This window comes from Colius striatus, chromosome 1, assembly GCF_028858725.1.
Source record: "Colius striatus isolate bColStr4 chromosome 1, bColStr4.1.hap1, whole genome shotgun sequence".
Taxonomy (NCBI): Eukaryota; Metazoa; Chordata; class Aves; order Coliiformes; family Coliidae; genus Colius; species Colius striatus.
In genome coordinates this window covers 121,171,835-121,196,225 of record NC_084759.1, presented here as the reverse complement: position 1 = coordinate 121,196,225, position 24,391 = coordinate 121,171,835, and the positions used below count along the sequence as shown (strand labels likewise).

At 44.9% G+C, this 24,391-nt stretch overlaps 1 protein-coding gene across 1 annotated transcript in view; it reads left to right on the top strand.

Moving 5' to 3' along the window:
• Nucleotides 1–1,424: 1,424 nt before the first annotated feature.
• The window catches only part of ARHGAP31 (Rho GTPase activating protein 31), a 63,493-nt gene continuing 40,526 nt past the window's right edge, over nt 1,425–24,391 (top strand). Inside the window, exon 1 of the mRNA XM_010207322.2 lies at nt 1,425–2,365. Coding sequence (XP_010205624.2) covers nt 2,266–2,365 — 100 coding nt within the window. The 5' untranslated portion in view covers nt 1,425–2,265. The remainder of the gene's footprint in view (nt 2,366–24,391) is intronic.

Below are 24,391 nucleotides of genomic sequence, written 5' to 3'. Positions count from 1 at the left end.
ATCAAGGAAGCTTAAAGTGTTTCATGAGCACCATGGGTTCCTGAGAACACCCACTGGTCTGGTGGCAAGAGCTCAGTTTTTCCCCTTAGCCTGGGAGCAAGACCAAGAGGCTGGAAGCCAACAGGCCAGACATCTCTCTGGCACCCTTCTGCAAATCATTTTCCCCTCAACCCATCAGCCAGTAAGCTGTGAAATGGGGATAATGATGATAATTGTGGTGATAAACTGCACAATAGGAGTTATAATTGCTCAAGGTCCTTCACTAGGTGTTTTTTCTTGTATGTGAAGTGATAACATCCAATACTTTTGAGGAAAAAAAATAGAAGTTACCATACCAACAGACATAACCTGAATTGCTTTTGGCAGCAGTTGGGTCACAGCTGGGGGCTTGATTTCTCTGAAAAACGACTCTGTTAAAATAAAAGGATGAAGTGGTGAGTTTGAAGAGATCTGGAGGAGGGGATGGCATTTCTCTGCTGTGTGAGGGTGTGGAGTCCAGGGTTAAGGAGGAAGGTGGGTTAGGGGATTTCTTTGCCCCATTTTCCTGGCCAGTTTTCTCTCCAAATAGAAACCACTCTCCTTGTCTTTGGTCTGCTTTTTGGTGAAAAATCTACAGTTTCCTGGTTTTCATTTGTTTGTTTATTTTTCACCCATACTCATCCAGTTATATCTGGTGCAGAGCAAGAGGGGGCAGTGAAGCCTTATCAGAGTTAAGTTTGCTTCCCTAGATGAAGTGTGTAGCCTACCATCACACCCAGCTCTGTAAAGAGGTTTGAATTTCTGGGATAAAAAAAGTGGAGTAAGTGCAAGTGACTTCTCTTACAGAGATATGCATGTACTGAAACTCAGACTAGAAAGGTGTTGGAGTAGGGAGAGAGAAAGACTGAGGTTCAGAAAGCAGGCCCATCCTATTTCCCTTCTTGCTGTTTGGGTGATTTCTATTTCTTATCTCTAAACTCCTTCATTGGTCAAGGGGAGCTTTTTTTTGGGAGCTGACTCAAAAGTATGTGAACTTAGATGCCCAGACAGCATCTGTTTCTGCTTGCCAGGGGAGAGGGAACTGAAGATTTTCCCCCACCTCCCCCCTCCACCTCCCCCCCACCTCCCCTCCTCTTTAGTTTCCCGAGTTTCTGCCCCCTTCTTGCACTTCAGTGTCTCCAGCCTGTACTCCCATAGAGGAAGGCAAGCCATGAAGTGACAGAGTCGTGTTTGAGGGCAGGAAGGTGTCTTCCAATGAAGGACTCTACTAACAGAGGCAGAGATTTACTGGAGCAGCTCCTGGTCTCTCTCCTCCTTGCCAGCCCCTCCTTGGGCCTTTTCAGAGCTGAGTGTTCGTAGTGCAGGAAGCGTCTGGCTGCGCAGCAGGCTGCAGCTCGGCTTGCAGTGATTTCCTCTCAGGCAGTCCGTTATCTGTTGACTGTCAGGGCAGGCTTTCCCTCTTCCTCCCCCTGTCCCCATCCTCGTTCCCCAACTCCTCTCCTCGTCTTCCCTCAGCCTCTCTCGCGCACATACACGCGCGCACACACACACACACACACATGCACAATACTGCCAAAAACTGTCCTCCACCCCCCTGCTCAGCTAACTTCCTTTCAGCATTTTTTTGAGCTGGATAATCCTAGGATTTGTGAAACAGGGGAAAGGAGAGTGCGAGCGAGCGGGAGTCAGGACAGGAAGCTGGTTTCTCATTCCTCTAACTGTCCGAAGGCAGGAGGAGGGGAAGGGGGGGAGCCAAAGAGGAGCCTTCTGCAGATTCTTCCCTGGTCCCTTTTCATTAGTCCGTTTGAACTTCCAGACTCCTCTGAAAGCCGAGAGCAGGACGACCAGACTGGGAAGCTTTCTGCTGGAAGTGGCCACGGCACAACTGATGAAATCCAGAAGGTGTCCAGGACCGTACTGAGGGAAAGACGTCCTCCCCCCACCATTGCCTGCCCCCAGCTTGCCAGCTCCAATGTGGGCACCCGTCCACCACCCACTTCCCTCTGATGAGAACCCTTCCGGGCTCGGGCTATGATCACTGCTGCTGCCGGCTGGAGAGGCTCCTCTTGCCCTGATCTTTCTCTGCCACGGGAGCAACCCAACATCTGGTGGGGATTAATGTTTACTTCTCTGACTGGACGCAGCACGGGACCCCCGATGTTGCTCCCTGGGAGCGGGACACGGGCGGTGGTCTGAGGAGAAAAGCGAGATTTTTGTCACCCAGCGTGAGGCTGGGGGGAGGGGGGCAAGGTAGGAGGGGGGAAAACCTCTTTTGGGACTAACCTCATGAAGAACAAGGGAGCCAAACAGAAACTCAAGAGGAAGGGAGCCGCGAGCGCATTCGGCTGCGACCTGACGGAATATCTGGAGAGCTCTGGGCAGGATGGTAAATGCCTCTTTATTCTCACTCTGGTTGCAAAGGAGCAGAGCGCGTGTGCCCTTTATTTTTTTTACTAGTAGGACTGCAAACCAGACCTTTCCCAAGGCTGAGGGCTAGACTACCTGGAGCTGGTTTATCCCTGGGAAGTGGAGTCACTGCCCAGTTACTCACAATGAATGAACGATCGGAAGATTGCTTTGGTGACGCGTCTGCATGACCCTTGCATGAGTATTACTGTGTGTGGGGAAAGGACTGGGCTGATGCTCTTGGGCTGCCTATGTGTGGGCAGAGGCAGCCAGCAATACGTCACAGTGCCCTTTCCCATCTGCCTGGCTGTGGAAGGGAGTAGCAAGCTTTTAGGAAGATAGGGTTGGAAATTAGAACTGCGCTTAGCATTGCCTCCTCCTGGACTAGGAAATCCTCCCAAAGCCAGCAAGACTCAAGTGCTGCAGGGCTGTAGGGAGGAACTGGGAACATCCCATCTGCCCCTCCTGGACTCCCAGTACAGTTCCCGTATTGTCCTTTCACTGCTGGATGGAGACAGGGTGGAGACTGGGGGGCGGGGTGGTGTAGGGATGGGTGTGAGGTGTAGAATGCAGCTGAGCTAATATTTTCGCTACCTTGCCTGTTACCTTTCTCTCCTCTCCTCCTCCCCTTGACCTCGATGCCCCTAGATATCGTGTGACAATACGGTAGCTCAGACAAGAAGTAACTGCAGTAAGATCAGAGGGTCCTAAGCTTGAAATGTCAGTCCTGGATGAGAGAAGAAGCAAAATGATTTTTCTTAAAGAGGTTTGGGTGACAACAGAAGCAGTTGAGAGTCTGGCATACAGAGATCCCTGCAGATTAGCGAGAGGAAAAATAAATGTGTGCCTGTTACCATCCCTGATGTGAGCATGATGTTCCAGTTTGAATTAACTTTTACCAATGTCAGGCTACTCCGAGTAAAAAAAGCTTCCAGCAGCAACGTCAGCTTTGTACGGGGAGGGTTGTACAATCGAGTCTTTCATTTGCTGATGAGTATGGCTGATGAAGCACAGTGTGGAACTGCATTGGCAGAGGGATGAACTACATAACAGTAGTCTTTTCCACTGAACAGTGAAGAGTGGAGTACATATATTACTGAGATAAAATGTTATATGTGTGCATTTATTCGAATGTGGGGGAAACCCAGTCGCTCAATTTTGTTGTGAGTTGTCCCTAACAATTACTCTCTTTTAACTTATATAGCCCTTAAAGGCAATTGAATCGAAACAGCAAAAATATCAGACTTAATGAACTGATACCACTTTGCCAGACCGAGGTACAGATAGATAAATTCCATCCACTGTTAACAAGAGCTGCTGCAGTGGAGGAACAATTTACAGCTGTTTACAAGAACGCTGAAAAACAACGCAGGGAAGGTAGGCGCTGGCAGTGTGTTCAGTTGCAGTTTTTAAAGTAGTTTTTTGGGGCATAAGAAAGAAGGACATTGTCTCAAGTGTCATTTGTGGGATGGTTCACAGTTCCAACCTACTTATCTCTCCACGCTGAGGAGTAGTGGGGGAGAATACGAAGTTCCTTTCCCTTTATGCAGTACTGCTATTTGCTGAATAGTACATCCCTTTGCCCAGTGCCGTGGGATTCAGAAATGAAAGACTTGGTTGTTATAGGTTTATTGGGAAGGATGTAAGTTAGGTCGATACAATTTGGTTAGTCAGGACAGTGGGATTAAAAAATGAGAGTATTACAGATACTCATTTTGTTGCCAGTAGGGCTCTCAGGATCAATAGGAATGTGGCCAAACTGACATCTTGGAAAGAAAAGAAGGTTCAGATGTCCCTAGGACATCACAAACTTGCAACTTGTAACTGTGAAACAAAATAAGAGCATTTAGGATATGAGAGATAGTTGGTTTGGGGCTAGTCCAGCTGTCCTGCTAAGAATTATTTCCAGTGACAAGCCAGTGCTCCTGTGAGCAGGAGCTTTGGTAGACACTAAAAGAAACAGCTTTCTCTGTGGTTTAGATAGTACTACATGTTTGACTAGTGAGATGCAGGGTCTGGTTGTTCTGTACTTAGAAACAATGAAGATGTAAAACGGTTCATGCCATTTGGCGGTGATGAGGAGGGGTAAAGCACTTTGGCTGCTGTCCAGAAAAGGATTTGTCATGGAAACTTTGTGATAGCAGGTTTTAAAACACACTCAGAAGGGTTAACTGGGAAAGAGGGGGCTGTAGGACAGGCAGGACATAAGTCATATCAATTGTGCTTTCATGCTCAGGTTTGCTTTACACCATCATCCATTGCCGCTTTGTGTGACTGGTCCTGCACACTCACGCAGATGAAGAGAAGCAGAGACTTGCTTTGCTGGTGCTGGGGATGGCAAAGAGAGTACAGGGAAGATCCAAGGCTAGTGTATACAATTTAGTTTGGCATTTTCCCCTCTGGATTAGTACACAGCCATTACAGTTAGAGGGTGTTGCACTACTCGAGTGATGCTTTGTGGAGGAGATGCATGACTTGAGTCCCTACATATTTGTGGCTGTTGAAGAGCAGCTTGTGCTTTCTGCAAGGACCTTGGTTCCTGTGTTGTTGCCAAATTCCAGTGGAGAGAATGATATTCTGCTTAAGGTATCAGTATTTCCTCTCCTGTTATTTAACTGTTTAATAACTTGCTACGGTCTGCTTCAAAGGTGGTTGCATTTCAGTGAAGGGTGAAAAGATGCCAGTATCTCATCAGACAGATGTATCTAAGGCTCTGATATGAAGAACTTTCTAATAATAAAATAAAAGCTGCTGCAGAACTACAAAGTATTTCAGAGTGTAGATGGAAAGACTTTAGCAAGTACAGTGGTGTAGCTCAGGAGAACAAAAACGTGATAGAAAGCTTTTATTCCTAAGTTGATTCTTCAGATCTGATTCAGGTCAATGGTGATGGACAGATGTTGCTGTCTGGTAGCTGGTTCAAAGCTCAGATGTGTTGAATTTACTGTATTTCAAGTCAGTTCCTGTAGCTACCACATTTGACCCAGCTTGGCCTTTTCCTGCTGGCAGTCTCTATACAGAGACTGGTCAAGCCCCTTACACGCTCAGACTGCTATCAGTGCTCCCAAGCATTTAAAACCATGACTCACACCACAAAAGTCATGAGATAAAATAAAAATCAGTGCTGGATTCTTTTTCTGCTTTAGGTTTTCTGAAACCTCAATGTGCATCTGAGTTTTCAAGTCTTTCTCCTGGCAAGAGGGGTAGAAACTTGGGGCAAAATGAGCTTTTCTTTCTTCCCACTAAAATTCCCAAACCATGACTTTAATAACATTTGAGCTGAGGAAAAGCTCACATAAAAGAATGATGGCTGGCAATACCAGTGAGTAAAACTTGTCTGATTTCACATAGTCCCTCTTCTGTTGCTGATAGCACTGAATCCACACATGGAGACAAGTGATAGTTTGGAACATCAGGAGCTTCACTAGACCACAGTGTCAGGCTTTGGGCATGCACAGGCACCCATGCAGGAGAAATTTAGTGCTAACACTCTCTACTAAAACATTTTCCAGTGTCAAAATTTATATTAAAGTGCTGACCGGGTGCAGGGGAGCTAACAGATATAAGCCTTGAAGGATTAACGTTAAAGTCGTATTTTGGCCTCTTGACAACCAGCCTGGTTTCTGGAGAAGAAAAGCACACAGTGCCTATAGTGAGGTCAATAGGAGCTGCACAACAGATCCCTGGCTCCTGTAAAAACAACAGTACAATTTCTAGTGGTGAATGGGCCAGTGGAGAAGACAGGGCATAAGGTTGTGCACAAACCTTTGTTGGGGCAGGACAATTTGAATTGCTTAAGAACACAGGCACAAAGAGTAGTCTTGCTTCTGGTTATATCACAGAAGTAATGAGAGGGAGATAAAAAGTAAAAACTATTAAAGCGAGAGGGACTAAGTCAAAACACAGTTTAATATTGCCAGTACTTCTAAACTGTGGGGAATTCAGACTTGGATTTCAGGTACACAACCAGGTATAACTTTCACTTTTTAAAATGGAAATGCAAACAAAATCTACAAAAATTGGATTGTGCTGGTAAAAGGTAATCCAGTATTTTACATAGAGACTGCTACTGATTCAGACCTACCTGTGCTTCATTTGCTTAGAGACAGGTAGGAACTTGGAGAAAAGTGGAATCATTTTCTTTCTTTTTTAATATGGTGGCGTCTAGATATTGGGATAAGAGGTGCTACGAGGGCAGCAAATAGCCAAATCTCAGATTAGACGCCTTCTTCTCAGGGTGATGGTCAGCTCTGTGTGACTGAGCTTCCCCTATTTGCTGGAGACTTAATTCTGCTGTTGCTGTACCCCTCTGTGGTTTCTTGCACATCTGTTTCCTGCCTGATGTTGTCTGGTTGGGATGCAATGAGCTCAGCTCTTCCCCTTAACCCCCTCCGACTCTTGCCACAGCTCCTGCAGTGGCTCTCATCCTGAGCCTGTAGCACCCAAAGCACTTTCTATCTGTCCAATGCTGCTTATTGGCTTTGTTTGTTATTTTCTGTAGAAAGAGATGTTGATTAATTTGAGGACGTGTGAAGCCATCAACTCCCTTGTGCTCTGCACTTGAAGGTTTTTCTTGCAATGATAGAAAGGGCCAGCCAGCAGCAATCCCTGAGGTCAGGGAGGGAAAGGGACCTGTTGTCTGCAAATGTAGCACAGGGGGAAGGGTGAGGAAACCATTACAGGGATTGTAATAACGGCAAGGAGATCACAATATTGGTAGCCCATGATACTCCTCTGTGTTGTGCAGCTGTGCAATGACTGCTCCTGCCTCATCACAACTGCATTGGAATGGAAGAGTGAATGAAGTTTTCATTTAGTGTTAGTAGTCTCATAGAAGTGTGGTAACTCTACCTTGCGCTGGCTCCCCAAGCAGGGTCTTAACCACTTTTGAGAACTGTGGTAGGTCAAGGCTTTACTGTAGGCCAGACAAGTATTTCTGAGGGAAAACTGTAACAACAATTCAATGGCAATATGCTCCGTACAAAGGAAAGATGACCTAGAATACTCTTTGGCTGTTTTGGTACAGCCCCTCAGCATGCTATCTTCTGCCTGATTATGATGCTATATGTTCTATCGTGAGGCTGCCTTGTTGGTACTCAGATAAGATACTTAGATTTGTCACTCAGGGAGAAAGTAGTTTGCTTTGAGAACAGACTCCCTTCAGAGCCAGTCCGTAAACCTGCTACCCAGATGTGAAGCAGCTTTGCTGGGTCTGTAGCTTTCCTTCCTCACACTTGCATATGCAGCTGCATGTGTTTCTGGGATGAGAGCATGCAGGGATGTACATGAGGGTACATGCAAGTATGTGGCACATGTAAGCATGTACCACACCAAGGTACATTTGTGTCTATTCAGTATCCTGTTTTTCGAGTTGCTTTTGCCATGTTGATGTTTCAAAGGGGCTGTGTGACCATATTTTTGGGTAGGTGCTTTTGGTGAGCAACTCATGTTGGAAGTCCTGGGAAAACTGCTGAAGGACCATTAATGGCAATGTGGAGGAAAAAGAGAAGGCCTTTGTTTTGTTTTTTTTTTTTTTTTAAAGTCCCCTTGGAAAAATGAAAATGCCACAGGCTCATTTAATCTGCTGCAGAGAAACGAAGAGCTGCATTCATCCCGCTCTCAAAATTAGACATTGTGGCACTGAGGATTTCTGTCTCCAGAACTGATCAAGCTGAAAAGAAACCTTTTTCTCTTTACGTAGCCAAATTGTCTTCAATCCAGATCTCTTTCCTGACCTCCCTCACTCTGAGGCTGTGCAAACGGTTGTCTCCCTGCAAGGAAGGAAGCGGCAGGGGCTAGAAGGATAATGGAACAAAAACAGCCTCTTGGGATTGCTTGAAATGCCTTAGTCCCTTTTTTTTTTGTTTGTTTTTTGTTTTTGTTTTTGTTTTTTTTTTATCTGACATGCTGCTGCAGTCTGCTCTACATTTTCACACAGATAGGATGTACTAGGAAGCCCCGTGACCTGCACTCTATGGGATCTACCCCTGGCTGTAGCCATGCAGCTTTTGTGAATACTTAAAACTGCATCCACTCATCTTTATGATGGTAGCAAAAGAGACAGTCAGACTCTGAAGTTTGGGGGCAAGAGAAAAAGACACTATTTTATTGTATAGTGGAGGAGAGATGGGAACTATATTACTGTGCAGTGGAGGGGAGCTGTGGCAGAGAGGCCCTGAAGGCTGAGTACATGAATTAGCAGACGGAGAAGCTGGGCCGAGGCTGGGGTTGAAAACGGCGCCTTGGCCTTTCAGAATCTGCCAAGGCATGTCCAGCAGAGAGGGGAGTGAGAAACTCTGCTGCCAAAATGGGTAATGTGGGGGAAATTATTAATAATGCAAAGGTTGTTTTTTCTCCATGCGCTCTCACAGGCAGAGCATCACATTGTGAGTCCCAGATATCAGCCTCTATGGCAACAAAGTGAGAGCAAAAAGATGCTGGGAACAACGGGAGCAGAAGCCATCTGTCTGCTTCTGTTACTCTGCTCTTCCTCCTTCTTTTGGATGATATTGTGTTATTTCCTCAATCTGTTTCTGGTTCCTGGGAGCTGGATTTTTGTGTTTCTTTGGCACAGTGTTACTGCCATTGAACATTCGTATTTCGAGCCCAGCTCCTTGTTCTGTATTGACTTTCCATTGCTGTGTGACTAGCAGAGAGCTCTTCCATGCAGCCTTCTGCTTTATAATTCCCTTACCAAGCACTGCAGGAGGCACACGTCATTTGCATGCACCAAGCCCCACTTTGATCCTACCTTCTCTCCCACCCTCTGTGAACAGCGTGAATCACGTCTTGCTGGCAGATTCTAGATTAGAAAATGTATTTTGCTTTAGCAAAACTTTTCTCTTTGTTGATAAGAGCTGATTTCATCTGAACTTGGGAAACCGAGGCATATGGACTTCACTGCTTTTGGTACCACGGCACTCAAAAGGTTCAAGGAAATTACTGCAGTGGCTGAAATGCTAGCACTGCACAGGGTGGATGTGTGATATAGGCACAATATAGAGGTAGATGTGGTGAACAAGTAGTCTGGGAGATCTCCAATTGTCTGCAATGCTTGGATCCAAGGTATTGGTGTGGGCTTGGTTCTAGTTTTGAGAGCTCGTGACACAAAGTACTAGCAAATGTGCATCTATAACTTGGGCTTTGCTTATGCAACACAGTTCTACAGCAGCAACATTTGCTGGCAGTCAGGCTTGTGACAAAGATTTATGTTCCAGTGTTTCTTCTTTAACACTAATAGAGGAAATGAAAACAGCCTGTCAGTAATGATGCAGCCAGTCCTGCTCTGAAAGGCCTGGGGTGAGGTGGCTGTCAGATTGACTGCCCACAGCATGGCTTGGACTAGATGCAGTTTTCCTATGTATGAAATATAAACGGAGAGTGATTAAAGGATAGAGGGCTATCACTGTTTGCCTCCAATCCTGAACCACCAACAGAGTGCCAGACAAGCTCAGAGCTTTGACCTGGAAACCTGCAGATACCTTGTTACACACAAAGGCTGTTAATTGGCTCCACTGATGCTTGTTTTAAGGGCAACAGGTGTGGCTATTTTCCTGCTAGTGTTTACCTTCCATACATGCCCAGAACGCCAACCTCCAGTTGTCCTTCATGTGTATGCCAGAGCCTTCAGCCTCTCTGCTGATAACTTCAGTTGAATGAGTTTTGCATTGTCAACAATAACAAAAAAAAATCTGCAGCAGGTTTGCAATGGACACAGAGAACAGCGTAACATAAGTTGAATTCAGTGTTAAATGTAATAACACGGGGCAATTGTGCTGACTGTATTGGTAACTTTCATACTTCAATAGTGTAATCCTGTTTTCTACATTTATCTGAAACTACCAGCAGACTTTCAGGTCTTCTGCACTTGTGTAATTGCAGATATGAAAGTACTTACCATGGGCTTGAGACCTAGCTTGTGGTTGATGTTTAGGTCCTTGCAATACAATGAAGTTATAGACACCAATATTAAACTTCACTCTCACTCAAGTGCCAGATCCATGCTGTCGTTTCATGTGAGAGTGAGGAGTTCAATCTCTAACACTAGAATTCTTCTGGCATACACCACATAAGCAGACAGGGAAGTCCCAGTCTTCTACTGTCTCACCCTTCTGACATGCACCTGGATTAGATTCCCCATTTTCAGTGAGTGGAAGCACTTTCAGTCTTAACATTGCAACAAAAGAAAGAGAGCAAAACCCACACTTTTTGCACGTGTCTTTTGTTCCTCTACCTCAACTGCTGTCCTCCCATTTGGGAGCAGCAGCCCTGCCTAGGCTCAAACCAGCCTACCCCCATCCTTGTGCTGTGTGCAACAGCCCCAGTTTCAAGCAACGCTGGGCTGACTGAGTGGCTGCTTCAGCTTGAGTAATTTAATATTTGTATAGGAAGAGTTACCTTAACAGTAGGAGAAAATGTTACAGGATCACAAAATTACTGAGATGAGCAGGAACTTCTTGAGATTATATAGACCAAACCTCCCATTCAAGCAGGGTCAGATGGAGCCATCTGCCCAGGACTGTGTCTAGCTGAGTTTTGAATATCTTCACAGATGGAGGCTCTACAACCTCTGTGAGCAACCTGATACAGGCTTTGGCTATGTCACAGTAAAAAAGTATTTTGTTCAGACAGAATCTCATGGGTTTTAATTTGTGCCTCTTATCCCGTCAGTAGGCAGCATTGAGAAGAACTGGGTTCCTTTTTGTTCCTTTCTTCCCATCAGGTATTTGTTCATAATAATAAGAATCCTCCTGATCCTTCTCTTATTCAGGCTGAACAATCCCAGCCTCTCCTCATACGAGAGAGACTCTAGTTCCCTTAATCATTTTTGTGGCCCTGAGCTGGGCTTGTGCCAGCAAGTCTTTCTTGTACTTTGGAGCCCAGAGCCAGACACAGAACTCCAGGTGTGGACTCACCAGTTCTGAGCCAGAGGGAAAGGACCACCTCCCTAAACTCACTTGGAAATGTTCTTCTGACATCCCTTGCAATTTATACAGTTTCTATCAGAAGTTTGCCTTTGTCTCCCAGGCTAGGTTGGCAACTTCAGTCCATAACTAAAAGGCAATTGGGACACGTAAAGAATCCTTTCTGCCCTGGTTAATGCTGAAAATGAATTGTCTTTTCATAAATAGCTCCTGTTCTTTAATGATTTCTGCCATCTTTCTACTGGCCAGCTCAAATGAATTAATGTATGCTTTATACAATACAGTGATATGCTGCATCTTAATGAAAGCTGTGTGGATTCTTGGCTTAACAGAAAGCCTACAAATAATGCTGTGAAGCAGCACACCCTCCCCAAGGTGCACAAAACTGGTGGGAGGCTTGTGGCCAGACACTGAAGGGCTGTGTTACACGCTCTTCTCCAGCTCACAAACTGGGAAAGGGGAGGGGAAATGTGCATCCCTTTGCAGGATTCTCAGCTGTGGCTGCTGCTCTCAGAAATATGCCCCAAGCAGCTGAGCTGAGTTCACAGCCATTTATCTCCAGCTTCTCTCTCTGCCCTCTTCTACACTCAAGGCTCAGCTAACTAAATGCCTTTGGAAATGCTATTATCTCCTGTGCTCTCTGGGGCCAGGAGCAGCTTGAAGATTTATCATCTGGAACAGAAAGCTTTGTTTAGTTCTGTAAAGCACAGAACAGTTAAAGAAAGAACAAAAACTAAACCCCAAACCAAATGCAAAGCTCTCTTTACACCTCATGTCCTTTCTTTGCTCTCTCTTATCTGGGAATGTGTATGCATTTGGTTTTGTAATTAAATGCTGTCACATGATGGAATAGTTAGGGGAGATATACCTGCATCTCTAAAATAGGGATTGAACATCCAAAGTGCCAAGAGATGTTTCTGCTGTAACCAAGTTGTGTAACTCGTTTCCTAAAGAGCGTTAGACAGGAGATCAGGTTAGATTTTTCAGTATAAACTTCATTTAAAGATACCACTGCTGGCTTTTACTCGACACAGCAGTACTAGTACTGCCTTTTTCTCTGAAAGGTGCTGACTTGCTCCTGAACTTTCTCTACATGCGGCGTGCAGGGCTGAGAATCCAGGCTAGATCTGTGCCTGATTTCACCATCAGTATTTGGTGGCTCATCAAAGAAAAAAAAGAAAGAAAAAAAGAGCTGATTTAGCAAACTCAGAATGGTGGGAGAAAAGGGAAGGGTTTGCTTATCTGGATCTGAGTATTTCAGCTGGGATATTTTTGATACTCTCAGTACTCTGTATTTGCCATCTCAGCAGTGAATGTGACTGTCGGTCCTGTTGCAAGCAGACAGCTTGGCAGCACAACAGGGCCAACCAGCATGTGGAAAACCCTTTGCTCCATGTGCAACTAGTGTTTGTTTTCATCTCTCATTATGGTGCTGCTGGTAGTGATGGCAGTGACATCTCAAGAGGCTCAGAGGTGTGATCAGGCAGGGCAAGCCTGCTTCTGGACCCGTTGTGTCTGCATTGCAATTTGTGTGAAATAAATAAGCTGTTGGCAGGACTGAATAGCTTGCTTTCCTTATGTAAAATCAGAGAGGGGAACAGCTTCACCAATTTGCTCTTTCTTTTTGTATCTTCCTAGTGTGCCCCACTTGGTATCATATTTTCCTTACCCGTGCTCCAGTCAGGTAGTTTTAGATACATGAGAGGCTCAATGAGACCAATCTCTCTTGTGAGATTTATTGCATCTTCTGCTTCTAATCAAGCCAGAAAAATAAAGCAACAGATTTCCTCGTATATTCCCATTCTCTCCTTTCCAGTCCCGGCTGGAAACCAGAAGTACAAGGTAGAGGAATGCAGCAAAAAGAAGTTAAAACAAATGTCCTGGAATCTCTAAAGGGAGCGTGGGGTTTGGCTTGAGGCTACAGCCCAAGGTTACAAAGGGGGCATGGGGGATTCTCCCTTCTCCCAAGTGTTTTCAGTTCACCTTATTTAGTTGGGTTGGGTTTTTCTGTGTGTATTTTCCTTCCATCCACTCCATTTCAATAAGTTTATTGCCAGGATGGCAGCATGCACACGTTACCAAAGTCAACACATCAAGTGCCTATGCCTGAGGCGGGCTTAGGAGGGGTAAATGTGAAGAGCTGTTTTTGATCTATTGAGTCCATCATTTTTCCTTCCTGGCTCAATAGTGAGCACCAGTCACACACTGCTGCCCAAGATTTGATGTGTCTGAGTCAGGAAATTCAGCTCTGAATCCCAATAGCTTCGATTTTGGGTCCCTTGTTAGACTTGCCAGAATCTGGATGAGGAGTAATGTCCTCCCGCAGCCCCCTCTGCCTGGCACTGCTTGCAAATATGCTTCAGAGGTAGGGAAGGAACCAATGTAATAAATGCAAGGAAGGGCTAGGAGTCCTAATTAGTCCTCATTTCTAGCCTGCTAAAATACCCATCTGTCACTCTGCTGCAATAATGAGATTTGAGAAGATTAACTGGATACTACTTAGGCTCCTAAAACGTGGCAGCTCAATAAGTGTGCCGCTGTTCAGCCTTAAGCTGTGCTTGCAGCCATTACACCCTAAGCAGGTTTCTGTCTGGTTAGCTCTTGCATGGGAGTTGCCCAAAAAAATCTGCTGCAGAAATGGGGTGAATGATTCAGAAGATGGCAAGCATAGCATCATCTCAGTCAAATTGCTGCCTTGGCATCATCGAGGCAAATGTTACCATGTGGGTACAGGGTAAAACAAGCCCCACTTCTACCCTCAGTTCACCCAGAGTTTAAAAAAAAATCCTCTGGTTTGTCAATTGTTTCTAGGGGATAGGCACTTTTTCACACATGTTCATGCTGTGCTGCATCTTTCCCTTTCCAGAAGCAATTTCAGCTGGAGCCATGATTTGTTTTTTTTTTTTTTAACTCAGTGTCCTAAACTGTCACGTAGTGTTGCTCTGCCCAGCTCAACAGCTGCCATCTCCCAGCTCAGAGGTGGGTGGAGTGAGTCTTGTTTGCACAGTTTGTGAAATATTTCAGGATGTAAGGCACTCATTAAATTATTGATGTGAGCTCTTGGGCATTAAAGACAGACGTGAGCTGCAGCTCTGGATCATAAGGGCTTTGGAGGCTTATCCCTGCCCTAATAATGGTTCCTTACTCTGGATTTTTCATGCATCTCGTACTACAGATTTGAACTCCCTGCAGGATGGTGGAAGGATTTAGCAGATGGACAAAGGGTAACAGCAAGGATTTTCTCTGCAACATTATATATCTACGAAGCAAGTTTAAGTGGGCATTGGTAGAAAAAGGGGAAAGAGACAAGAGTTTGTTTTCTTTGAGAGAATGCAAAAAGTCAGAAAAGCATTTTCCTGCCTCTTTACAGAGAACTTTTGCCAGATGTAAAAACATTTTGGATAGCTGTTATTCAGGGGACAGTACAGATGCACCTGATGTCAATGCTTGTGCTTAAAGATATTTTGGCTTGTAAAAGTGCCTCATTTCTATTCTTTTCCTCATTTCTGCCTCCTTGAAAAGAAACTGATAGCAATAGTGCTACTCACTTTACTTCATGGTGACTCCAGCTTGGAGACTGGGACATTTAGTGCAGTTCCGTCTCTGCAGTGATTTCAACTCTTTGGGCTGTGGTGGTGATAGGTGGGACCTCAGCTGATGCAGGAGCACGGAGAGAAGGCAGCAAGAGTGAGACTGCACCACTGAGTTCCCCAGGCAGGAGAGACTGCTCACAAGCTCACAGGGACCTGATTGCAAACAAAAACCTGTGTACAGCAGGAAAGCTCTTTCCCGTGTTAGGGTTTAAATGGGACATGTTTGAAGGGCTTCTCCCTTCCTCTTCCCTGCCCGTTCTCTTATGCCTCCTGTTTATTGTGAGGGAGAGGAAGGGGGTGAGGGACATCTCTGACCTCCGCCTTCCCTTGGCAGTTTGCGTGTTAATGGGCTTGTCCCTACAAGAAAAGCCCATGGCTTCACAGAGCAGCAATTCAGTTGCTGAACAATGTCTAATTATCCCATTCTGGGGAGCAAGAGGCCAGGCCCAGCACGTGGGCTCTGTGTCCCTGGCCAGATGGCTCCTCAAACTCACTTGGCTGGGCCAGCAATGCTGTTTGAGGGATTTGACAGGTGTCAGCAGTTTTGGGTGAGTGTTTTTGTGAGCTACTAGCAGCACAGTTGTCCGAAATATAGAGAAGTGCTCCACACGCAGTCTGGGAAGTGCAGTCCGCTCTATGTTCCGTGTCAAGGCAGTACCAGTAACTAAAAGGGAGCATGGACATTCACATGTGAAATGAGGTTTTGCAGTCTCAGCTTGGCTTCCTTTTCCCTTTACATACTAGTGTTTGTACACAAATGAAAGCTGAATTGTTCAAACTGGGGTCTGAATTTCATAGTGCAAAGGAACTGGCCGGCATCACACGGATGGCACATCACAGGCTATGAAAAGCTCTGCTCCTGACACTGCAAGAGTCAGTGAGGGAGATTAGGCCACTTCTTTTTCTATATTCTACTCCCCTCAGTGGGTAAATGATGCCAGTACCATCTTCTTTCTTGTACAAAATTTTCAGGATTAGTACTTGGTTTATTATTGCTATTAAATGTAGAAGGTCCTAGGTGTTTTCCTTACCCAGTATTGAAAAGTCAGCTCTTGAAATTGCAGAGCTATGCCATTTTGGTTGACAGTGAGGGCAGTAAAAGATGGTACTTGCCCAGCTAGCATGTCTTTGGCAGGCCTCATACGAGTAGCCTCAAAGTGTGATGTGAGGAACAAAACAGTGGTATTGCATACCTAGAGAGAAAGGTTGACAGCACTTCCTTTTGAGTTAATGAGGCCTCTGCCCCAGTACGTGATGTTCTAGCTTTGAAGAGAACATCACAGCCATTTACCGCCCAACCTCTGGGTCTAGGAAACGGAAAAAACAATGCAGCATCTATCTGAAACAGCAAAAGAGATGACTCTAAACTGGAGTTCGGCCAGGATGCTGTCTGTAGTTCTGCTAATCTTGCAAAAAAAAAAAAAAAAAAAGGCAAAAAGCCTTTCTGCAAGACTGCAATCTTCATTTTATAGTCTCTGATTTAGAAGGGAGAATATGCAATAACACAGCTTTGCCTCTGCACACTATGAGACGTAAGTCATTACTAGCTCATGGAAAGGTCTGCCCTTGACAAGTCACTAACAACAAGTTCAATTGATTCCTGTTTTGGAATGAGGCCCAACTTTAGATTATTGATAGAAACTAATCATAATGCACCGAAAGAAGTAGGTAGGAGGGAAGAAGTGTGGCAGAGAAATTTTAAAAGGGATTGGAGGGAACAAATGAGGAAAGGGAATTAGGGCAAAGGGGAAGTAGAGAAAGCATGTGAGGAAACTCTACTATACTTGAAACAGATTAGGAGAAGGTTGGAAAAACTAGTCTGAGAGCAAAATTGACTGTATTGGGACAACTGGAGACTGCCAATGAATGGTAGAAGAGGGACAACTATAAATGGGAGCAAATTGCATAATGCTAGTGGCTTTGGTAGTAGGGGTAGAGCATACGAAGAGATGCTTTTCCTGTGTACAGGCAGCCAAAGGATAGACAGGAACAGTGTTCATCAGAAACAGTGGAGAGTAAAGGAAGATACTCATAGTGCCAATAGCTCTCGTTATCCAAAACTCCTCTTCCAGATTCTTACCCAAAAGTGAGCCAGGACGAGAGGTGAGGGAATTCGTTCTGGCTTCTTTCAGCCCTTGAAACAAGCTTGGCTTTGGAACATGGAAGGAGATGCCATTGAGTTACTGCACTGCAAATGACGCCTTTTTTCATTAGCTGACTACATTTTTTCATTCCCCTTTTAGTGCCTAACTGATGTTAAAATGAGCTTCAGTCTCTGATCAGTTCCAGAGTCAAAGGGTATGAGCAAGAGAAGGTTTGTCTCACTTGGATAAACTTTCAATACTTAATGTTTAAATGTATGCAGCTTCATTACCTGCTGAGGGCACGCAGTGCCTCAACTTCCTTTGCTTGGGAAGCCTGTGCTATGAATCAAAACTTCTCTGATTTCACAGTCTCCAATAAGTTCCTGCTTTTAGGTCAGGCAGTTCATCTCTCTTTGAGATAGACTTGTGCAAGGAGATGAACTTAGCCTGGAATTTTTTCCTCTGAACATATCAGCTGTGTACTAACATCAGGATACAGGTCTCAGCCTGAAGTCAGAGGCTCAACTGTGTTGGCTGCAGAGAACTGCAAAGGCAAAGAGATGATTGACTTACGTGGCAGTACTGTAGCTCTCAAAATGTACGGAAGTTTGATTAAGCATGATCTCAATGCCCTTTTCCTGAAACACCCCTTCTTGTGTTTGCAATGTGTTTTTTAGTGTCTGAAAGCCCTTAGTACAGCAAGATCCAGAAGTCAGAAAGACAAAAGAAATACAGCCCAGAAACCAAACTTCTTGGCATTTGCCTTTGAAGAAACATAGTGAATTAAAGGATTTTTTTGTTTTGTTTCTTTCTCTTTCCTTGCGTCCTTCAATTTTTGTTACTACAAGAAACAACCATATTTATTTATTTGCCTCTTCCCAAACCACTGAACAGACAGGGGCTTCATCAGGGAATGGTTTAGCAGGACTGCTGGAGAGGGCAAAATAATGGTGCTTTAATTAGGATGCCTTCAGCAGCCACTACTGGCCAGAGGTTTCTCAGAATTCCCAACATGGAACAGTCACCTCTTTCATGAAGTGCCTGTGGGATGAGCACAGGATTGCTACACCCAAAGCATTTTCATGCAGCAACAGCTCTCTGAAAGGACACTGCCTGCAACACCCCAGGCTACTGGAGTGTCTAGTATGAGAGACTCTTTCTTCCAGACCTGGGCTGTGTTTACCTTCCACATACAATCTGTGAATAGCTCAAATCTGGAAAGTGTTTAGGACAAGCATCTAACTTTTCTCTTAAAGGAGACAAAAAACCAAAAAAGGAAGGAAAAAAAGAAAGAAAAGATCAGGGGTAATGAAATAGTTTCCAGTGACTCGATGCAGTGTGGCCAAAACATCTGTAATAATTTCCTTTAAATTCCTCCTGTATAGAAAGAATTAAATACGAAATCATGAGTCAGGAAACAGTCATCCTGCCAGCCAGTGACATGTACAGAGAGATCAGAGCAAAGTGAGAAAGAAACAGAGCAGCAGGAGGCTTGCAAACCCCCTTTTTAGCCCTCTCTTTTTCTTCCTCTTTTTGTTTAGTGTACACATCCACATAGCGCTAACATTTCTTACGTAAAAGAAGTTGCGGGAATCTCCTGCTGTTCCTTGTCTCTCCAATGGCAGCCCCGAACCTTCCTGTCTTGATGTGTCTCATCTGTCTGTGTTTCCTGATGGATTTTGCAGTCCCCAGATGTTTGGATACCTGATTCATCTCAAAGGAGACTGTGAAATATTAAGTATTTTTGAGTACATAGCTCTGTAATTGCTTTGTTTAACTTTGCAACATTCTGAACTTGTACCAGGCAACAATAAAAGTCACTGCTGTTTTCTTTCAAAGGATTTTGCTGTTACTGCTTCTAGGTTTGTGTGCATACAATAGCTTTTGCTTTTGTGCTAGCAAGGTTATAACATTCCCGTTTCCTGAATTCACATTTTTACAATCTTCTTCTCAAACCCTCCATAAAGATTCTTTGTCAGGAGTGCCCAGGCTGTTGTGTAAGAGACAACTGAGTTTACCTGAGTGCTACCAAACCAAAGTTAAGAAATCTCCCCAACAAAATCTGAAATCAAAAGAAAAAGACCTCATGTCTGTTGTCTACAAAGGCCTGCAGGTCTACAAAGCTGACTTGAGTTGTACCTGAATTTTGCTTATCTCAAGAGTCTGCTTGGATTACACTCTGGAGGTCTGGCTCTGGTCTTGACTGTCTCTTGCTGAAGCAGGAGATGAAGATGGCTGTCTGGAGCTCAGCTAATTTTGAACTGGTTCTTCTCAGGTTGCTCTGATTAGGTCTGAATTTGAAGTACAGATGCCTGAGTTCAATTTCCCTGAAATCCGGGGTGTTCAGCTGCAGGGTTTTTATCTCAGTCTGTCTCTATCTTGGCTCCAGGGGAAGGGAGAGTAAATGCTACAGGCCAAGAGACTACAGATGCAAAAAATTATAGGCTTTAAGATGTCACTAGCTGAGCACATAATGGATGTTCTTTGGATTTTATGATTAGCTGTTGTGTTCTGTTGGCCAATGCTACCTTCCTGATGTGATTTATAAAGGAGTCTCAGGTCGCAGCCAGGCAAGCCAGATTCAAAAGTGGATTCTCTGGCAACACTGCTATTTTTTGCAATGTTTCTTTCATTTCGTCCTGAGCAGGACAAGCTTGCTGGTGTACATCTAATTGTAACTCTCACCCGCTTTGCCATCTCCCCTTCCAGCCCAAGTCCAACAAGACATTACCCACTCAAACGTCTGTTGGCATACTACAAACCCAAGGGAGTGTGGCATTCATACAACTGACTTCCATCTCTATCCAAAGCCATCCTAAAACCTGGGGTGGCCTGAACATCTGATGGTCTATACTCCATGACAGCTATGTCTGCACTCCATGCATTTGTATTGATGTGCCACCCTGCAGCCCCTTTCCTACTCTGCTCAGGTGGTTCAGCTGGCCTGACTTAATGATCCCTGCCCAGATGTCCTCTGGTGTATGAAGCTATGGAATAGAAGGGAACATGTAGGGCTGTGTAGCAAAGTTGGATGGAGCAGGGCTGTACCAGCCAAGGGATCTGGTTAGGATCATACTCCTTGTCTGCATATTGCAGCACAGGACTTGCCTAGTATGTGGCTCTTGGTATCCCATCTGTCTTTTCAAGTGCTCCAATACACAGGGTCTTTCACACTGGGACACAAGAAGTACAAGGGATTCACAGGTTGACAGAGAAAGGATGTCTTCATTTTGTTACTGTGGCTCTGAAAAGCTTTTCCAGCACCTTGCAGCACTCTAACACCTTCCCTCCATTTCAGCATGTGGCCTTTTAGCGTTGAGCTCCTCCAGAAGCACAGCCTGCGTGGCATTGGGCCAGCTTCTGACCTCAGTGACACTAGTATAAATCTGGGATGCTGCAGCCAACTGCTGTGGAAGTACTTCCAATCTGTATATACAGCAAATGTTTCCAGCTGTAAAGGGGTTTATGATCTAGGCTGGTGAAACAGCAGAACAAAAGCAACGTCTGTGTGACGTGGGTACTAGCAAATCTCCCCTGTGACAAAGTGCTTCCACAACATCCTTGCAACAGCTTCAAACTAGCTCCAGGGAAGTCCAAGGAATGCACCAGAACACAAATGGTGTCAAGAGTGAAACAAAGAACCATATTTTAGGTGGGTTTGTCAACAGCAGGTAGCACTGTTGTAATTTAATGCAGTTGACATTGAAGACGGTGAGAGCATCAACTCAAAAAATGTAGGCTGTGGTGGCCTAAATCTCTTGAAAGACAGACTGATGAGAAAGTATTGGTGAGGCTGGGTATGTATCAGAGGAACACTCAAGTTGAAAGTTTCCATGACAATGGCTAGATGGGAGGTTCTAGAGACCTGGAGACAGGCCATTGTCTGTTTTGAGAGTGCTTGAGCACAGAATGACCTTCCTTAAATGCAGCGAAGCTGCAGACAAATATGATCTTTTTGGAGACACATCGCAAAATTCCTCTTTAGCCAGGGCCCTTGTCAGATGTAATTGGAGAAAATTAATTAATAATTAACAGTGTAGAAAAAGCATTGTAGTAGAAAAGGATTGACTGAACCTGAGAGGTGCAGAGCAGAAAGCAAGAAGTGCCTCAGCTCACTCCTAAATATGATCACATTATCAACATGATGGCTACCAGGGAAGTGCAGTGCTACTCAGGCTCTTCAGACTGAGGCCAAATACATTATTTCAGAACAGCTGAGAGGCTATGACTGATATTTTGCAGCATTTTGGCAGGCAGAGCAGAGAGAGCAGGACAAATGTCCTGGAAGCCCTGAGGATCCTCCTTGGTAGACATGCTTCAGGTAGGCAGACAAGTGATGCTAATGCAGTCCTTACTGGGCAGTGCAAGCTAAGAGTGGTTCCTATGATGAGACAGAGAAACATGGCCTGTGGTTGGTAGTTGAGACTTACCCCTATCTTTTCCACCATCCCTCCTGTGAACTGCCCTGTGATGCTGTGACAGCAAGTTGACTGTTTTGTGGGTACTTTTCATGGCTCAGGTAGGGCCTGCTGGGCTCTGCTCAGTCTCGTGTTACCTTGCAGGGTAACATCCTGACCCGAGTCAGGATGGCCAGTAGTGCTGACTGCCTCTTACCCTGCAGTGCAGCCAGTACTGGCCAAGGAACAACCAGTAGCCAGGGAGATCCCAGATCATCCCAGAGTGGCCCTGGAGGTGTCTGGGGCAGGATATAACAGTCCCTTCATTTGGACTTGAGAGTAACTTTTTCACCTTGGAAGCCAGGAGGGAAAGAGAATGGTTGTGAGGGCTGCATGCTCTAACAGCCCTGCAGCCTGTCACCTCAAGAGGCAGCAGTAATGCATATGTCTTGAGCCTTCCTCCAGACAAAATGAGGAATGTCTGAAGGGATGGGTATCCACCCCAAATCTGAGGAGAGCCCCGAGTTCCCAGCATGGTTTCCTGTCCTCCTGGCAGCATCTTCAGCCGCTGGTTTGGAACAAACAGCCTGCATGTCCCCGTGCAAGCCAGGGCAGCTGGAGGTGGATTTGTTTTGCGTTGATTTCATGGCAGTGTTCCTTCAGGCCACTGCCTTGGTGTGAGCAACAACAACAACATGCTAGAGGAGACACCCAGTGAATTGCTGACTGCTCCACAGTGACCCAATCTGCATGCCCAGCGTGGGAAGTGGTCAGACCACCCTGACAGCATCAACAAAGCCATCATATTTGCTGACATTTCGAGAGAACAGAGAAGGGAACAAAAGCTGGGAACAAAAGCTAGGAACAAAAGTCTTTGATCCGCTTTAAAGCTGCAGTTGGAAGATAGAGGCCTGAATCGTAAATGCCAGATCCAAGTGTCTTTTTGCTGGGGAGGGATTTTAAACCTCAGTCCAGGTCCAAAAAGTGAGGTTTGAGTTTGGTCTCCGTGGGAAGAAAATTATGCTGAAAACTGAGTGCTTTGTATAATGAAAATGAAAGGTGAAGAAATGAAACCAATGGACAGTTGGGGAGATGGTAGAAATCAAAAGACAGGGAATACAAGAAGTTTGGTATAACTGTGAATAGCAGAACATATTTTCCAGTGAATTCAGGCCTCCTCTCCCACCCCCTATCAACCTCCCTTCCCTGAAAGGATCAGAAATAATGCAGTTTCTCCACAGATGGCCTCTGGGTAGCTTCTTGCCATTATTGTGGTATTTCTTTATGAGAGAACTATTCAAGAGGGGAAAAAAAAAAAAAAGAAGAAAATAATTAGAAGTGAGACCAAGCCACAAAGCATGGAGCCAGTTCCAAACATTCCCAGGCACAGGGGTACTGAAGTCTGGTCTGCTGATAGTTTAGCTTTTAGGACAACCAACCCAAAAGTTCGCTCCAAGAATCTGATCAACGGTCTCTGACTCAAATCTCTTTCTGAGGTTTTATTCCAAGTGTCAAGATTTTGGCTAGAAGTTTGGGTAGACAGAGTCTTTCTGATTTGGTAGAAACTTGGGAAGAATTGAGCTTTTTTTCCCAGAAAAACATATCTGTGTGACGTTTTCAACTCAACCTTCTAGACTGGTGGTTCTGATAAGTCAATTGCAATCTCTGCATGCTTTACCAGCTTCTGGAGGTAAGTTTTTATTTACCAGGAGTTCAGACACAAGAAAACTGGCCATGTGATTTAGTTACAGAGCAGGAATCAAAGCCGTGGGCTCTAACTTTAGCTATTCTACTAACTCATTGCATGACCTCAGGCTGCCAACTCATTTCTGTTTCTCATTTTTTGCACCTATGGGATGAGAGCGATACTTATCCTCTGTTAATTCATGACTCCTTGCCAAGGGGTTTAGACTTTTGCTGATGGAAGCAAAGCACATTCTGTGAGTCTGTGCTTGGGTTTTACCCTCACAATGGGAGATGTGAGATTCAAGCAAGATTTCAATTGAGGGTTTTTTTTGTATCCTGAGGGTTGAAAAGGAAACCCTAGGACACTTGCCTCCTTTTTTTTTCTCGGTCATTGACGAGAAACACACGAATGTTCTGGGCTTCAGTTTGCAAGGAGTGGTGCTTCTGTCCTCAGAAGTGCACAGAGAGGAGCAAATACTGGTCAGTCAATGATGATATCAATTGATATCCATTAGAGCTGGTTCCTGTTTTGCACTGTGCTCCATCTTTCCCTACTGCAAGACTTTCTTTTGTCAGAAATTGGAATAAAGAAGTAGAAACTTCCCTGAAATAAAAATTCTCCAAAAGCTTATATTACATAGAAAATAATGATGTGGAAAAGAACATATTTCACCTTCTAGAAACAATGGTTGCAAAATCCAACCGAATCCCTGCCCTCCAGTGAAACATTTTGATTCTGTGAAAAGCACACTTTCCCACTGGAAAATCATTCTGCTGGAAGGTTTTCAAGGAGCCTTTCTTCCCGCATGCTTTAGTATCTGATTTAAACTCCAGCTGCTGGTTGCGATTGTCCCTTGTAAAGAGGTTCTGACACTATATGCTTTCCTTTAACACAGCGAGCTCGTCCAGGGGATCTGGCTGTGGCTTAAAAGGCATTACTTGATAATGACATGGGAAAGCCAGTAAGCTTGTTTTGCCTTTGTTGCAGTGGCCCGTGCAGGACTGTTGCCTAATTTTAAATATCCAGGCAGTGTAGCTCCCACTCCCTCCCTTGAGGACGCAATTCTACAACATGATACTACTACATCTTGCTCTTAGGAGATTTTTCCTACTATTCAACCTAAACTTCCCCTCATAACTTCATTCAGTCACTCCTCATTACAAGTCCTTGATCATCCAGAACAAGCCCTTTCCCTCGGTGCACCCTGTGCAGGCTGCTCTTGTGCATGTTCGTCTCTCCTGCTAATTTGGGACAGCTGTGCCTATTTAACTACCACCACCACCACTACCACTTTGTTCTTCCTTGCAAGTCAGACTCTGTA